Source organism: Cyanistes caeruleus, chromosome 2 (assembly GCF_971803275.1).
Source record: "Cyanistes caeruleus chromosome 2, bCyaCae1.hap1.1, whole genome shotgun sequence".
Lineage (NCBI taxonomy): Eukaryota > Metazoa > Chordata > Aves > Passeriformes > Paridae > Cyanistes > Cyanistes caeruleus.
This window is the reverse complement of record NC_141702.1, coordinates 66621104-66639723: the sequence shown is the minus strand read 5'-3', so window position 1 is coordinate 66639723 and position 18620 is coordinate 66621104. Positions and strand designations below refer to the sequence as shown.

Below are 18620 nucleotides of genomic sequence, written 5' to 3'. Positions count from 1 at the left end.
GGCACAGGAAAGAAACTGAATGACACACTGAATATCCTGATTCCTCCTCATGCTGGGTCTCCAAGCTGGGCTGGAGCTATACCAGCAAGGGCTCTGGGGATGAAGCAGCCCTATTTTAGATGAACTGAGAATGTCAGCCCCCAAAAGTTATCAAACGCTCTTCTATCTTTAAGAAGCATAAAAGGCACCTCAGTGTAAAGAAGGAATGTGATACAATTTTGAGGTCCTCTCTTTCCCTGGACTTTCTGACTCCTGAGGACAAATAGGGCCTTATCTACAATCCAGAAAGGGATCCATTTGTAATCTGCACCTGCTTTACATCCCAATGCTTGGCACTAGGCAATGAAAGCCTGTCTAGTGTTACTGTGAACTGCCTTCATTGCAACAGAGATGAAACATAAATATTCAGAAATAAATTTGTAAGAAAATGAGGCGTTTTAGAGCTTTGATACATCTGACTAAAAAGTAAAACAGTTTCAACTGCATACCCACATTAGCAAATAAAAAACACACATATTTTGCTGAAACAAGGGGACCGCAGTAGTGAGACTGAAAGCTAAAAGCTGCTCCTAAGTGACAAAGAACCAAGTCACCTACTGACTTGGCAAGGCTTTTGTTTGTTTATTTGTTTCTTAAGAACAAACAAACAGGACATACAATTAACAGCATAGCAATGACATGGGGCTGCCTCCCTTGGGATGCTGACCTTTCTACTCTTCACTCCTTTGTGGTTCATCTTTAGGGTTTACTTTTGTTAGGGGTATGAAACACAAGTTTCCACTTCCTGGTACAGTAATTTAAAAGAAGAGAATCTGGAAAACAGAATCCTCAAATCAATCTTTAAAATGAGAATCTTTAAATCAACATCAGTTGTGTAAGTCATAAGCATGGGATGGCAATAAGAGCTTTTTTTAAAAAGTGGTATTTTCCTAAAAGGAAAACAATAACTAATGATATGTGCACTTTAGGTATTATTTTTATGTTGTGGGCAGAGCTGACTTGAAAGGAAAAGATTACTAAAAAGGTTAGAACACTCCAGACATCCTGCCTTCATTTTTAGATTCTCTCATTGCTTAGATTCTAACTTGTTTTCATTTTGTTTACAAAATGATCACATTGTTTCATTAAAAACTGCCTAGTAACAACTTGGCTGTGAGACGGAAAAATAAATAAATAAATTTAAAAAGCAAACAGAACCAGAAAAACCATTGCCCAAGGACTTCAGATTCAAACCTGAAATGTTTATTGCAGGGACTTGAATTTCCAATTACTTTCTGAGTATAAGGCAGTGGGCTACCTGAAACTATGTTTTTAATATATGGAAAACCATCTCTGCATCATGGCCTATATAAAATGAGTGGGGTAATTTTAAGCTGAGGTTCCAAATAAGCAGAATACAAATCACACAAATGACACTGAAACTCAAACCATTTGGGAAAGATAGTGCTTGAAAACAGAATCATCTTTGCATGTCTCAAAATCTGGTCATTTCATATTAGTAGAGAGGTCCTTTGGCAAAAAAGTCTGAGTGAACACATATCCTATCTCTAGACATATCTGATACTTTTCATTGTTTGTTTTTCCCTTTTGTCAATTACAGGCCAAAGTCTTTCACCCCAGTTAACCTCAGTTTCATTCTCATCCACAAAAAAAGGTCAAGCTGAGTTTTATTCTAACATGAAGTTTCATTTCTGCAGATGATCCTCTTTTCCCTTTAAGGCAAGCAGTTTCACAGCTTCTGTAAACGGCAGCCGGGACAAAAATCAGGGCCAAGAGCAAAAATCTTGAGAATTATCTACAGTGATTGCATAGAGATCCCTCACTGAAGTTAGCAGAAAGCTGGTTCAAATCCTACCAGAACAGCAGAGAGAGGCAACCAAGCTCTTGGTTCAAAGTGCAAAGATGGCTTAGGAAAACAATTTTAGAGAAAAGGTGCCAAGTCATTCCATTAGGGTGGAAATACTGAATCATGTTTAGTCCTCAGAGATACACACGGCTTTCAGTAATTCAACACAAGTGCAAACCACTATCAGAGGATTTAAGAGAGAAATTCAGTATCCTTCTGAGATCTGACCACGGGAAATGAGAATTTTGAGAGGCTTATTCTATAGGTACCCTGGACCAAAGCCTTGAAAGAAGGGAAAGTTCAAACTATAAATACTAATGAGGAAAAGATCAAGACATCTTTCAGCTGACTAAACAATCAATTCAGGAGAGTCAGAATCCTTCCTTCCCTATTCTTTCCACATTTTCGATATATCAGAACAGAGTGTAAGGCAAGTTCAGCTCCCCTCTGCTCCAATGTAACTAAAGATGGGCATATTTTTTTGAACATAAACAACAATCTTTCTCTGCCACCAAATATGTTAAACATCTCATAAAATGACATTGCATTCCTTTTTTTCATTTAGAAAAGGAGGAGCTAACCGGCTGCTGCAGTTAGCAGGAAATTCCATTGACAATAAAATAAATAAATCAACCAACGGTCTCAAAAGCCTATGATTCAATTATATGGGTTACAAAGAGCTTGAATTTGACAGTAAAATGTGTTCCTCTCTAAGATTTATCTGTGAACTTCCAATTAGAGAATTGAAGTGGAATAAACTACTCAGTGAAAATGAAGATATCTGGAAGGGAAAATTAATTAATTCAGTATGGCATGACACAAAGGCTGCCTGGTGCCCACAAGAACAACAGAAGTTAAACAGCTCAGAAGCAAAAAAGAGAGGGTGGAAAGCTGCCTTACTGCTTATGGATCTGACAAAAGACACAAACTCTGGGCTGTGAGTTTGCAAATGCAGAGACAGAAGTGTTTGAAGGCAGCAGGCAGCTAGGACTTTGCCAGATCCTCATCTAGAATGTATCAACAAGGGTTAGAAAAGCCTGAGAAACTCTACGGGCGAATCAACAGCTTCCCTCTAAATGACCTAAAAGCCCTTTTCTGTGCATTTTGAAACAAGGGGATTTTTGCCCGGGACAACTTGTGCTTCAAAAGCTCAGTGACAAAAGGGGTGAGATTTAAAAAAAAAAAAAAAAAAAAAAAAAAAAAAAAGAAGGCAAGAAAAAAAAAAGCAGAGATTATACAATAAGACTGTTGAAGTCTATGACAACAGATTTTGAAGATTTAAAATGCAAGTTAAAGATTCTCTGCAGACAGAACAGAGCATCACAAGGTCAGTGGTACATTTGCTATTAAGGAAATTCCCAGGTAAATCAGGGCATTTCAGCAATTCAGTGAAAGAATTTAAATATTAAATGACACTGGGGAGCAGTACCACAATGACAGGTACTTACATTACAATTGGAAGACCCATCAAGTGTCGAGTAAGAACCATCAGGCCATTCTGCAGCATCTACAGTGCTCGACTGCCTGTGCTGAGCTTCATACTCTTTCAGCTGAAATTTGAAAAAACAGAAAGAACATTTTCCAGTTCAGAAAGAAGAAGAGATCTTCAAGAAGAGATCAATCTTCATTAAAATAGCAAGAGTTAATGCAATTTCATTTTGTTCTCCCTGTATCATTGTGGAACTGGGAAAATCTGAACTTTTCCCCTGCATGCCTCACTTACTCAAAATAAAATTGTCCAACAAGCAGCAGTTTAAAAAATGAGTTGTTTTGGTGGTTTTTTTTCTTATATGGAAATGATCTGTAAATACTGAAATTCGATGACCTGTTGTTGGTAAAACATAAATTACACATCCCCATCTCAGAGGCAGAGTTTACAGCGGACAGACTAAATCACAATGATCTGCCAATTTCCTTCATAAAGAAAATTATCTGCAGTAAAGACTAGGAACCATCCTTTGTAATTTAAAAATAAAACAACTCTCCCATTTTCCAAGAAAGGTTTCAGACAAAACCAATACTACAGGAGACTAAGTGTTGTAAGGATCAAGAACTGATATTTTAAGAAAAAAAAGGCTGTTGCAAGTAGTTTACTAGAGGGAAACTCTACCAGTCCATATATGAACTATCAGATTAGATACAATTCTGTCACCCCACAAAACTTTAACAGCAAAGTAGAAAAAGAATTCTTAATATTCCAATACAATAATTTTAAAATCCTGCATTTTTTCATCATATGATTTCCATTAGAGCAATATTTTCTTCAGACAATAACATAAATTTATATTCTAGAATAATCTGTTTTACAATGTAGTACTTCAGTAAAGATATTCATCTGACTGCCAACTGATTGAAATGATGTGCTCTCTAATGAAGCCCATACAGAACATCCTGTGTTCCATCATAGTATTTAACACAAAGGTTAAGTTGAAATTTTAACCCTCTTTTGGCTTCTGAGCAATTAAAACCTTGGTCCTATGGCTGCAACACCTTATAGTTCTTTTTCTTGTGGCTTATTATCATTTAGAGTTTGTAAACATTTGTGACAGCCATTTAGAAAAAAAGTGTACCTGTGTTGTACATCTGACATAATGTCATATGCCAAAAATGGCTGAATATGAATGTTTTCTTGAATGTTATTAAAGTAAAAGAGCACCTTTTTGGCTAAGAAGTAAGTAGGAAAAAAATTAGCTTAAAGGGAAATAGTAAGAAATACATGAGTTCTGAATCAAGTAAGGCAAAGGTCAGCAAAACCTGAAGCATTTCTATTAATACCTAAATCTATGAACATAATAAAGAAGAGCTAGTACAAGTCAGTGAGCGATTCTTCTCCCTCTCTTTAGACAGCTGCAATGAAAAAGTCTACACTTAATCTTTTCTCTGATTAGTAACTTTTATTGTTAATGGAGAGAAGCAATACTTTTAGGGCTCTATTAATTTACCATGTAATCGATATTTATTTCTGGTTGAGCTAAATCTCACTTTTCTCAAAAAACAAAGGAATTGCTATGTAATTTATGCTACCTACTGCAATGGGGCAAACAGACAGGCTTTCTCCACCTTCTCCTATGTTTTGTGAATAAAGTAAAACTCCAGATTGATACATCCTACATTCTAAAACATGTTTATCAAGGAGATAGATGTATGCACATATCATACCCTAGCAAGTGCTTCCTCAATGGTGATCATCTTCTCTTTCACCATCATCATCAGCTGGATCCGCTCCTCATCACTCATTGTGATCTCACTGGCCACATAACCGACATCCTCTCCTGCACAAAAAAACCACAAATATTTTAAGCACACGTAAGAATTCATGCACAGGGCAGGTTACATTGAAATTGGATTTTACCCAGTGCTCTGGAATCTGGCTGCCACGTGGATCTGGCTGGCCAGAAACAGTCCCTCCCCAGAGCAGGCTCATGGTATGATTTCAAAGAACTGATTGACTTCGAAGTAACTGAGCAATAAAAGGAAGCAATTTAGAACTGAAAAACTAAGTCTGCTTTGACATGGAAAGCAAGCATGAAAAGGAGAAATAAAAACTGGCCATCATCACATGGTTATTGACCCTGAAGGACAAGAATTAAAAGAGGAAGTGCTAATGCTGCAAAAGTCCAGCAGTCAGCCCTGAGGAATACTGGAACCAGATGACAGAACCAACCTTTTCAGGAATGGTGTGCTGGGGCCTCGCAGCTCTCTGCCATGGCCTGGCCACTGCTTGTGATCTATCCAGACTCTCTCATTGCCCACTAAGCTGGTACATGGTGCTCGATATATTGGACTCCCAATTATCTCTGCTTCTGACATGCTTGGCATGTCAGCACAGACAATTAGATCCTGCCTCAAGAATCAGCAAGGACCCACACTTAACTGAAAGTGTGTCCCTTTTCTACCTACTAAATGGGCTTTTGTCATCTTTCATAATTCATTTGAACACAGACTGACATAGAGGAACATCTGTTTGCAACATAAGAAACTAACATACACATGGGGAAACAGAAATTTTTTGTGTGAAGAAAAATACTTAATGCAATCCACAGCTGCATCTTTTGCAGAAGAACTAGAGAAAGACACCTGACTGTTTAAGTGGAATCAATCCTACATTTCCACTAGGCACCAGAGGCACTTTTACTACTCCTTCTTGTGGCATCTTCTACAATGAGAGGCTGGATTCAAGCCTAAAGCAAACAGGTCAAAGTAACAAAATGCCAAAGGAAGGAGAAATATCTAATTAAAACAGAACAGTATTTCTCTTATCAAGTTAGGACTAGGGGAAAATAAAAAGCATCTTGTTTAATTACATATATTAATATGTAATTAAATATGTATTTTACTTATATAAATATAAATATGTAATTAAAATATTAATAAAATAATTACATATATTGCTTATATATTACCTCATGTGTGCCATCACTGACAGTCAGGACCAAAGGCATCTCAGCCTCATGTCTGCAGTCTCAAGAATTTGACAGAGCACTGTCATCATGAGCCAAACCTGTGACACTTCCAGAGCCACAGACCCCAGATGCCACAATATTACAAATGTGTTTTATTCCTTTGTGATACTGGCTCTTTACATTTTATATGGATAGGATGTGAACCCTTTAAATAGCTTTACCTTTTGAAGTCTGCCTCATCAGTCCTTTCTGGTTCTTTCGGAAATTCTGCCAAAAAAATTTATTTTTCTTTTTCCAGTCTGTTTTCCCTAAAAGGAAAGTGAAGCGGGAGGATGAGGGGAAAGGGAAAAAGAATTTTACAAAGAAACATTAGTTAGTAAATTCTAGAGAAGCTTTCCAGCATTACGTTGTATTTTTAAATCAAAAACAATAATAAAAAACCCTTCAATTTTCTGTTTTTCTCGATTTATTCTATACTAGGACTATGTTGATGTAGCTATTTCAGGGCAATGCACATTCTTTTATATTTGCCAGTGCTATAGAGGACTGAGATAAGCCAGGAACTTACATATTTTGCATTATAAACAGAAAATATTTTACATAAATTTTGATGTCTGTTGAGTTGCTAATGTGAAGTGTGGAAGTGTTTTGGAATTATTTTGTTGGCTTATTCTCTTTAACTGAATCAGAACTATACAGCCTATGCCACAACTCAGATAAGTGATTTTCTAGTATCTTTGTGCATATCTATCAAGAAATGAAATAATTAACATATACACACACATTCTGCTACTTGGCATGGACTCTTGCTCTCTATATGCCTGGACTGTACAAGCCTGGGTCTCCATGTCCACAATGCCAGATCTCTGTATGGATTGATGAGCACAATGTAAATCATTTGCTCTAGAAAGAAAAATCACATCTAGCTCTAGGTAGGGCATATATATCTGTGCCCTGTGAACAAACCAGGGCACATGCTATAAACTTTATGCCACCTACAAATGAACACATTGTGCCTGTTCTGGCAGAAATGCTACTGACAAAGAGCTATTAGTATTTATGATCCTGCCCTGGATGACCTAGAGCTGAGCTTTCTGACTCTCTGAAATACTGCTTAAGTTTAGACTGTGTGGACATGTCCCTAGAATACCATTAAAAGGAAACAAACAAGAAAAAACTCCCAGTTTTATTTTCCTTTTCCAATAAGCAAAAATTTCAGAAACAAAGAAATAGACTCCGGCCTGACATGAACAAAAATAACAAAAAACCCCCACTATTTATTGGTGGTGGTAATTTTTGGAATACAAAAGGACAGGCTAGCAGTGATCTAACATGCAAACATTTTCAATTCCATTTAACAAGTCAAAAGATGCGTATTTATCACATGACAATTCTGGATGAGCAGTTTTAGTTATCACTGAAACACTGAGCATCAAAATGAAAGCTGCTGAGACTAGCCCTCCACACACACAAATGCTGCTGACTTCTGCCAGCTCTTCACATCCCAGCACAAGCAAAACTCCAAAGCTGCTTAAGAATTCCATAGGAGTATCAAATAAAATGAAATATACTGACCTACAGAGCCTTCTTCTGAACTTGATTTATGAATGGAGAGCCTAGGACAAAAAAGAGAAATGGACTTACTGATGCAGGCTTCTCACATTTCAGGGGAGCTGCCTGGTTACAGTAAATTATAGTTTCCAAACAATATATCATGAGCTGCTTTCTCTTCCCTTTTCTCCCCAACACAGCAAGTTGGAAATGAAAACTGAACCTACTGGTCTGACCACAGTAACTGAGTTTCCTTTTGAAATGTGCCTTTTGTGACCAGCATAGAAAAATATATACTGACAGAAACCAATGGTTAAGGCAAAGGAGCCCAAGGATTCCTCAGAAAAACAATTATTCACATAGCTTCCTCACTTGCATTTGCAAAACAGTAATTTTGCTGCCTTAGAAACTGTAGAACTGCTGTACTTGTTTAGCTGTACATCAATTTTCAGCCTATTTGGTTTTCATCTGACAATCTTTGCAAGTATGTGCTCATTACACCTCCAGAAGCCACCGTGTGGAAGACAGTAGTAGAGATTTAAAGAGAAGGTAGAGAAAGTTTGTCCAGACCCTATGAAGTGAAACCATAACTGACTGGAGACTACAGCTTCTTTCTCCCAAATCCCTTCTGTGTGCTTTCTCATCAGAGTACGCTCCCTTCTTCAAAAGCCAGCTGGAGTGACTTAGTCAAGTCCAGAACATGTGCTTTACAAACAACTCACTTAAATAGCAAATATCTTTTGTTCTTCATCTTTACATCCACTCAACCAGTTTTCCAGAATGGATTCCAACAACAGTTCATTGTGGGATCTCCGATGAGACAACATCACCCTGCTTCACTGCCTTTTTTCTCTGTCTGCATAAGTGGAGCTAACAAAAATTACCAAATTTTGTGTTATTCTTTGAAGCCTTCCTGTGGGAATTGCCATTTAACCACACTGCAGAAAGGCTGTGAAACGACTTCTTCCAGCATCAAGGGCTTTGCTGGAGGCTCCATGTGCAAAGCATCACTGCGGTGTCTTTGCTGCAGGCTCAGCCCCGCGACATGCCGAGCTCCCATTGTGTGGTGGCTGTCCTGCAGACGTGCAGGATGAAAACATACACACACCCCACAGCGTACCAAGGAGACCTCCAGCCAAATCCTTCTCTGAATGAGACCATGTAATGACACACACATGACACTCTCTTGTCGCTGTCCACGCACATGCTCTGCACGGGCTGCCTTCGCTCTCTCAGACCCCCAGCAGAGGGCAATAAAGAGTTTCTGATCAATTCACTGGAGCGCTTGAAGGGAAATTACAGTTCAAGCCAGGTCGGTGTTCAGAAGACACAAACAATTACTGGCCAGCATCTTCCAAGCAGGAAATACATGCTCATCAATTTGCAAAGATATCATTAAAGGGGAAACGAGACAGTACGAAGTTTCAGTGTGATTCAGTAATTCACCTAGACAAGGAGGATCTGGCATAGTGAAGCTCTGAGATATAACCTCTTTAAAAACAGACTAAAATTTAATTCAGCACAAACTGCAAACTAATTGAGGCAAATAAACTTCAAATTTTTAATGCATCAGGAGGAGGGAGAAATTTAGTGTCTTCCTTGCTGGTGTTTACTCTTGAAGGGGAAAAATCAATAATATGCCACCTGACATTTAACTTTCAAGAAGCCTGGTAAAAAGTGAAAAATACAAACCCCACACTTTCTGGGTAGAAATTTCCAGAAAATGCCCTTCAACAGGGCCACGAATCAATCCAGAAACTTCAAAGTAAAGTTGTCAGCAAGTGTTTTTCTAAATAAAGGTAAATCAGGTAAGAAAGTATGTGGAGTATACGGAGATTTTTCTTTTTATGAACGCCAAGCTCTGTCAGAACTGACAGAATTAATCTGCTACATGTTCTGCAGATGAACATGGTCTCCACCCATCAAGCAGTTATTCTATTTATTTTAAATGAATTTAGTAGCCATGAAATGTACCTAATCACCATTCTTAGAAAATGAAATCTGTTAATGATCAGAGCTCTGTCTCACTAGTGAAATCACCCTTAAAGTGGAAAGGCAGTCTCTTGTGCTCTGTGGCCTCCAAATTCACTTTAATCCTTTTCTTCTCTTGCACAGTTGCCAAAAACTATGCAAGTAAGCAGCAGGTGTAGCGGCAACGTTTGTGATGTGGACATCTGTTCAGTAGTTAGCCCGAGGCCATCAACTCATCATAAACTGGCCTCCAAAGAACGGGAAGGGCAGTAGGAGCAAACATCCGACACGCCTGAACCAGAGGGTGGGAGGAGAAAAGCAGTATCCACAGCAAGCAGACCACCTTCTCATTTATAACTGATTTAAGAACTATGCTGAGTTTCATCAGAGGATGCAAATTCCAATTATCATTTCACGCAGTCTTTAAAGAGGAAATCTTCCATGCCTGGGTTGACCTTGAAAATGCTAACAGCTGCTCTGAAGAGATGGAAATGCCAACAAAACTTACCACATAGTGCCTGATAAGGCACTTGCTTTTTAGTTCCACCCGACAATTCTGATGCTTAGAAGTCCTGAGTGAAATCAATCAAGCATTTTACCTCCTAAATGTCTAGTGAAAAATTCCAGACTACCTTGGTGTTGCTGTATGTTTGATTTGCAAATTACACTCCCTCACTCTGTTAAATCTGCAGTGCTTCTGTGAACGTGCGCTGAAAGTGATTTGTGTTCTTCCATTCATAGACTGATAACTTGTACTGAAAGTTAATGATGCAGTGACACTTGGCAGAAGTTTCAGCACTGTGTGTCTGAAAGGGAGCCAAATGCCATTACTCCACCATGGAGGCCTTCATTTTTGTTGTGGTCTGATGTACAACTTCATTAGCAAGCTTTCACATGAAATGTACTCTGTCACCACATAAAGCAGAAGAAATGTATGGGTATACATTCACACAATAAGGAACAAAACAAGATTTACAGCCAGAGGGAAGGGGTATTTTCTTATCAATCCATAATCTCTGTAAGCGGGCAGGAGATGGGGTCAAAACTTTAATTCATTAATCTCACAAATCCCAAACCATCTCTAGGCCAGTACTTTGTGCCTCTTCGAGCCAAAGTGCTGAAATAAACAAATGAGAAAAAAACTCAAAAAACCTCAAACAGAAAACATAATATATAACCTAAAAATGGAGCTACTTTTGAGAGTACCCAAATATTACTGCCTTAGAGAGTTGATGGGTTTGAGCAGAATTTAGAAAACCACATCAGGCTATTCAATGACTCAAAACTTAGTAGCAACAGCTGGAGCAGGTAACCTGGACCAGGAACTCGTTGATTAGAAAGACTGGCTTAACAGAAGTGAGTTTACATTCAACATTAAAGAGTTAAAATACACAAACAAGACAGACACAACAGACAGTCTTTCAAATGCCGGAGGTCTGCAAATGACAGAGTACCTGGGGGATACCAGGTAGAAAAGAATGACTGAGAAAAAAAACTATTATATTAATCCTAAAAGGCATAAGGATGGAAAATCCCAATGGCAATACGAAGAATATGAAGAACAAACATATATGGGAATGGCTGTACAACCATCATTATTCATGCTCAAGAAAGATGAATTCAAACTAGATGTGGTATAGAGAAAGCTATTAAAATAGCCAGGGAACTGGACAGCTGATCTTATGAAAGAAAGCTAGAAAAGTTTTGCCTGTAAAACTGGAAAGCTGCAAGAAGATTAACTTACTGCCTATTCATAGATCAGGCTCAGGAACAAACAGACACATGATGGAAAAAATTAGAAAAGAGAAGCTAACATTTCCTAACTGTTTGGACAAACTTCCAACAGTAGGTAGAGAAAGGGAGAGCAACTTTAAAAACTTAATTAACTGTTTTTACAGGAGGTTTCTTGAAAGATAACAGCCCAGACCAGACATCTTAAACAGATCCGACCAGACATTGTCATAAGCATTGCCTCTGGAGGGCACTTTTGGTTCTTGTTTTGCAGCCTGGGGGCTTTGTAAGAGCAACGTCAAAGCCTGACACATAAAATGGTCTCTGAATCTATCTTTTCATAAAAGGGCTGCAGTGGGGATAACGTTGTTACACCTAAGCAATACCTTTGAAACCTGGAAGTGGTCTCCAAAACTTGGTGTGCAAGGAAGACCCAATGCACACATTTAGGTCACAAGCCAACTAAGCCTGTCTGATTATTAAGACTGGTTTTAACTAGGCTACAGCTTTCCTGTTAACTGTGGACTGATTCTGATCTCAGACAGAAAAACACTGGGGCTAATCTTGCATAAACAGTGGTTGATATACAAGAGACACAGTCATACGTGCCCCAGGAACGTGCTGGTACTCCAAAGAAACAAGGAAAGAAACAAATGACACCATGCGCTGCTTTCATGAATGTGCCTGTTGATTTTTGAAATCTCATCACTCTCAAAAAAGAACAAATGTGGAAACTGAGAATGATGGGCATTTGTACTTTAAATGCAGATGTGCTTTAACAAATGGCTGTGTCTCATTTATGGACCATAAAATCCACAGGTGCATAGCACCATGTGATGATGAAACCACTACTGCTATCATCTTCAATAAACTGATAGTGCCCCTCTCATTCCTTACCAATGATTATTTATAGTACACTGCAGAAAATGGTTTAGATGGGATTTTTAGCATATGAATATTATGCATATTCAGAGCAGTGAATAAACCAATGCAGAAGCCCATGCTGGCTCTGCTGCAAAGCCATTTGGTTATCCGTGTGCATTAGAAATGGCCCACTTACATAATTAGTATGAAAAACTGACAGACTTGTAACTGCTCCTGACTGAATACAAGGTAATTTATCTAACTGGAGCTGGCACAGGGAAGAAAATGGGTCTTTGGTATTTTTATCAAATTTGCATGAACCTGAAGAGAAAGGAGGCCTGCAAGGTTCTGACCTTGCTGGCACCAGTGTGAGAAAGGGATGGAAAGCAAAGAGGTTTCATTCAATTATCTTCTCATTAGGTTTCCATAGCAATGGCTCTTTAAGCAGGTCAAAACTTTCTCAGTGGAAACAAACACTGAGCTGCTTGTGGCCCGTGCGTGTGTATGTGTACTCTGCAGCATCACCAGCGTGGAAGCCACCACACTGGTCCCACGGGCTCAGTCCGCGGACTGGCAGCAGGCAGATGGGGGCACGTCATGTATTTAATAACAGAATGCTTGGTCACAGCCAGGGGGCAGATAATTGCCAGCTAAAAACTCTTCTGAGAGCAAAGAGCAGGGCCCAACGCCGCAGGCAATGCTTCCCTGCTCTCTGTGTTTTGCTCACTACGTGCCATCTCAACTCGCTGTGACAAGTCAGACTTTCTCGTGAAATGTGCCCTTCATACTTCCTTACACGAAATTACCAGGCTTGAAATCTTCTTCCAGCTGCTCAAAGGCGCACTGGTTTCCCTCCTCACGTGTCCCAGGCAGCGTTTGGCTGGCCTCTCACTCCCATTGTGTAGGTTATTGTGGGAGTTTCCTGCCCTACTTCTCTTGAGAAGGCTGTTTAAAGGCAGCATGAATAATTTGCCTTTGACTAAATCAGGCCTCAAACAAGTGAAAACAGGGCCATACACATTCACTGATTTTTTCAATTTCTGCAAGGACAGGGTATAAAAAAATATGTATCTTAAGTTCAAACATCTCAAGTAAAAAAAGCACTTACTTCTTTTTCTTCCAATACTCATTTTAATTTTTAAACTATGCAAAAGGAAGAGTTTATTCTCTTAGCAATTAAGGGCAGCCTTTAGCTACCTCAGTTAGGGGAAATTGTTTATTTTTTGCTTTGTTCTTCTCAGTTTCTGCCCTCTCTCTGCCTTATATGCTCTTTCAGACCTGCACTCCTCTTTCTTTGCAGATGAGCTTACAAATACCTGCCAGAAATAATTTGGGCACTCTGAGAAGCTGCCAGAATCTAAGCTGATAGAATTTAAACCCCCTCAACCATGACCTGGAGGGGCGACTTAATTACCTCCTGCATTCAAATCCTGACCTGCAGTTTGGATGCTGCAGGGAAAGAAGACTAGGGAATCAAGTGTTAAAAACTACTGGCAAAGGCCAGTAGATTAGTGTACTGAAGGGCAAAGAACTGAGGCTTGGATGAACCTTTCTGCAGCTTTCACTGAAAATCATTGTGGACAACGGGGACACTGAAATGCAGACTCTCTCCCAGCCTTAGGTTGATACAGAGTTCCAGTTTATACCATGGGCCACTGGAATGGCTGTACTATGGCACACTCATTGCAAAAAAATCTTAAAAACAGACTGAGTCAATGGTATCTCCTGCAGTGACAACAGCTACAATGCAGATAGCAGCCACCTGTGCTGTGGCCTCACTGCTGGCCTGCTAACAACCTCGGAGAAAGCCATAACGCCCGAGGAGCCTACAGCTCCTGCTGTGACATTCCCAACAAGCCATCAGAGATCGGGACAAACTGTAAGAATGGAACGTGTGAGTGGCTCCTCAGTGCACCCTGCACACACACAGGGTGACAGACATTCGCCCCCAGGAGCAGCTGAAGTAGGAGTTGAGGATGCAGCTGCCAGAGGCACAGCAGCTCCCCCAGGCAGGGGGAATGCAGAGCCCCTGAGCAATGCTGCCCTGCGTCACCTGCACCCCACACGTGCCTGCTTTTCTCCTTCTGCCTGACACATATGTTTCTGGCCAGGTCCCTACTCTGGCAGAGTCTCAGATTAGGTGTTGAGTATCACAGGGTCAAGAACGTTTAAATTGTACTGAGCCACAGCCAGAGGAGTACAGCAGGATGAATTATGGCACTTGATATAGAGTGTGACCATTTACTGGTCAGAAGTGTGCAGGAGTGGTACAGTTCAAGGAAGTGCAGGTGATTCCCTGGAGGTGACAATTCATAACCCCCATTGCCACACAAAGGTGGTGGGAATGACTGAAACATCAGACACATGATAGAACTGTTACCTCATGCATTGTCTTCATCCTTTCTTTCTCTAGCAACTGTTAAGAAAAGTATTAGTATGTAGGAATATCTGGACCTCATTCTATTTGTATGCAGTGCTCCTGAGTCTCTCACCCACTTCCTTTTCTTTCCCAGCAGAATCTCAGATGCACCCCATCTGAAACACAGCCCAAAGGCTGAGGGAGCAAACAGTGACAGCGAACAGATCTACTTCCAAAGAGGGAAAACACACAACTTCCTTTCTGCAACATCCCCCCCAGTCCTTCTAAAAACAGGATGAGAGTCAGGATGCAGAAGCCCGGGTTCAGGGGACTGGGTTTAACCTGGATTTCCTGGCAAACATGCAGAGCTCATCAGTCTGTCATGTAGACCTGAATGCTCAAAAATGGAAACAGGCTAAAAGTTGGGCTACATTGTTTAAATGCTCTGTTTACAATTATGAGAAAACCCTGCTCAGTCCCCTAACTGAGTAAACATCCTTGGGGTGTTGCCATCTCTTCGAAATAATAGGAATTGTATATACAATACATCCCTAGTTGAACATGGTATGGGGTCAGAGAAGTAGCAGTAATTGCTGAAGAACACATTTACTGCATGTTTTCTACACTAATTATTCTTCTAGCAAAAGCAGAAGTCTGTATAGAAGCACCTATGATTCTGGGGAGATTTTTGTTTAAAATGAATAATATAACTGTTAAAGACGCTGTTGCCACTTTACTGAAGGCACACTGAGAAACAGCAAAGTTACACCAGCACGACAACTGTCAGCACAACTGCAGTTTAAAAGATGGAAATCTTGGAAAGGGCAGAGGGAAGTGAAATTTATTATTCAGAGAAGAAAGCTACAAACACCTCATTCCATGTTGAATATGACATAACTTAGAAACCTGGCAAACTGTTTCAATTTACAGAAGGAACTCCAGTAAGGCAAAAAAACTAGAGCAGTTGTGAAGCAAAGCTTGAACAAACATGACTTTGTTTTCCGTTGTTTATGGATAGCTTTTCAGGACACATCAGCACCCTTGCTGTTATTCACATAAATCTCAGAAAAATCTTCACTCAGAGGCAAAAGCCTCTTTCTTTGTCAGAACCAATGAAACAAAAGGCATATTTGGTAGGGCACATATAATGCACCGAGCAGGTTCACATATGCAGTCTTTTTTGGTAGCTTCATCTAATCAACAGGAACAATGTTGCTAGCAACAGAGGAAGGTAGTATTACCCCAAATGCCTTCGGGGGTGGGGTGACCACAATGACTCACAGTGACAAACAACTCTGCCTCCAGGCTCATTTAATCCCTTCTGCCTAGCCTGCAAGCCCTGCTGCTGCTCATCTAGAGCACATCACTCACTAGACAGATACTTGTTGAGCAACTTGCTGGACTGAGGGCACTGAGTAATTCTGCACTGACTTTACACCAGACTGGGCAGCAGGGTTAGTAAGACTCAAGGCAAGACAGAACATACACTGCTTGTCCACACAAACAGGATTTTTTCCTACCATAGACCACCAAGGTTAATCTGTTTTCAGTGTGGCTTACAGTGGAGACTGTTGGGCTCTCTCTTCCAGCTGAGCAGCACAGAAAAGGAAAACCAAACCAGGTTAAAGCAAACATTGCTCTTCCCATGAACATAAGCTCAAAGCTTTTTTCTGTCTGGAATGTCTAAACTCTGGTGTTATTTTAAAGCTTTAGACTTTGGTAGTGTTAAGCTGTAGGGTGTACAGGCAGCAGCTGTGCTGGGTGAGGGAGTTACTAAGAATGACCATATTCCAGCCAGACACTTGCTCTCTCCTTATTTCAGTACAGATTTTCCCTTGGGACTGCCCTTATTTTCTAAAGCAACCTGCTCAGAACACCAGACCAGAAACAACCCATCTCATCCTAGGAAAACATTTGGATTTTCAATATGTAGAATTGTAACTGCTCTTGGATAAGCTCTTGTGGAGGAGTATTCTAAAAAAAACACATTTTCCACATCTCCTGAAAGTCTGTATGTCGAGTTTTGAACAATTCTCTCCTTTTGTCTCCCAAATCTTTTGTGAATATGAAAAACCAATGTACATCTGCATCAAGTTTCATATTTGGCAAACTAGTCTTCTTACAACAAAAGAAGTTTTGTAGAAGGTTTACCACACATCTTCCATGCAGCTTGAGAGTGACATAAAAACTGTCCTCAAAGGGACGAACTTCCATGTCTAGTAGCATGCCCACACAGAAGATTCAGATGAAGGCCATATACTAAACCCCACAAAAATCCCTGGGGCCAACACAACATCCTTCCCTGAAAAACTGGTGTATTGGATGGGCTTGAACTGGTCATTTTCCTGCAGATCAATTTTTAAACTCTGCCTCCCTGGAAGAGGCAATTTCTGTGACAATTCAGCCTTCCAGGCTGGAGGGCTGAACCCAACACTGATGTGCCTATTTGTGACTGCAGGCTGTCACAAATAGGCACAGACCTGTATAAGTTCAGGTTTGAATAATTTGTACAGTACTGAGTAGATATAATTTATTATTTTCAACACTTTGTCCAATTATCATGTGTCACATGGTCTTGCTTATTGTGCAAGTATCTGGCACAACCTGTCCTGCACCAGTTTCATATATATGATCAGGTTAATCACATACACCCTTCTATAAATCCTCAAATGGTACACTTCCACTCTTACAAGGTCCATAAAAATCACATGTCCCTTTCATCTGGACTAAGATAACATAATTTCCTTTCAGTGAGGTAAATTGGCTGCCTCAGGGGAGTCACTCAGGAGATTTGCTGATACTGCCTTCTCAGTCGGTTATTTGTTGTAGAACACCTACACAGAGGCACAACTTAGGAAGCTGGCTAGGACTGGTAAGTGGAGTTTTTTTCCAAGTTGCGTGCTGTCCTCCTATGAAATCTTCATCTCATTATTACCTGAGATGGGATTATAATATTTACCCATGGGTAAAGTGCTTTGAAGCTGAGAGAAAAGTTGTATGATTATAGGATAACCTTGAAGGTTTACTTCCCAGATTACAGTTCCCATCTTCTTGGCACTTCTGGTTTCATTACAATGTTAGACAGCCAGGTATCTTTCAATAATTCCTTTCCATATATGAGATTTGGAAGCACAAAATATTAACCCTAAGACTTCTAGGCCTTTTCTTTTACCAGCATGTAATATGGGGACAGTGATGGTACCCAAGGTAAAATTCACCTTATCTGTCTTAGGCTATTTCAAAAACGAGCATCTACCTCAAGAAAACCATCTCTGCTTTTCTCTCTGAGTGATGAAGCAAGACAAAGCACCTCTAAAAGACAATTTATCACATTCTGACATCTTTAGCATGAATCAGCTTCCAGACAAGGCCAAAGGAAGCCCCTAAGCAGTTGTTCACTGCCATACAACTGACTTCTATATGGTCAGTGCTCAGGCAAGTCCTATACACCACATCCACCAAAGATTGCTCTGGGACTGACGGTCCTACAGAGCTAGAGGAAGTAAGAAACCTTCCTGTTACTTCCCAGTGATGAATCACTTGAGTATCTTCAAATGTGAGACTGTGAAACCATACAAAAGCATGTCCCATCACAAATGGATTCCATGTACTCCCTCTGAACTCATCCAGCTGGCACTACCCCATGGAAGTGAAGGCAATTGGACACACAGTGTCAGTTGTCTTCATGCACCACTGCACGTTACCCTCAGCAGCAGGGATCCAAGATCTCGGGATCAAAGGAGGGGGGCACATAAAACAAGCACACACATTGCAGCAGGAGGTGACAGTAAACAGAAACCCCTTCAGTCCTCACAGAGAGGTTTTCATTAAGGGTGCTAAAATTAAAGCTCCTTTTAACTTGGTTTTAAATACTTTGTGCCCTTGGCACCTTCTT

General features: G+C 40.1%; 1 protein-coding gene across 15 annotated transcripts in view; it reads right to left on the bottom strand.

Annotated features, from left to right (window-relative positions):
- The window catches only part of SASH1 (SAM and SH3 domain containing 1), a 533280-nt gene that overhangs the window by 42246 nt on the left and 472414 nt on the right, over window positions 1-18620 (bottom strand). For 8 of the 15 annotated variants that reach the window (XM_086877612.1, XM_086877617.1, XM_086877627.1 and 5 more), the window contains 4 exons: window positions 7825-7865; window positions 6471-6548; window positions 5006-5118; window positions 3295-3396 (listed from right to left, as the gene is read on the bottom strand). In XM_086877612.1, the coding sequence (XP_086733738.1) occupies window positions 3295-3396; window positions 5006-5118; window positions 6471-6548; window positions 7825-7865 (334 nt within the window). Of the gene's footprint in view, window positions 1-3294; window positions 3397-5005; window positions 5119-6470; window positions 6558-7824; window positions 7866-18620 lie in introns of all 15 variants that reach the window. The other 7 variants (XM_086877615.1, XM_086877616.1, XM_086877620.1 and 4 more) reach the window with 1 other exon arrangement.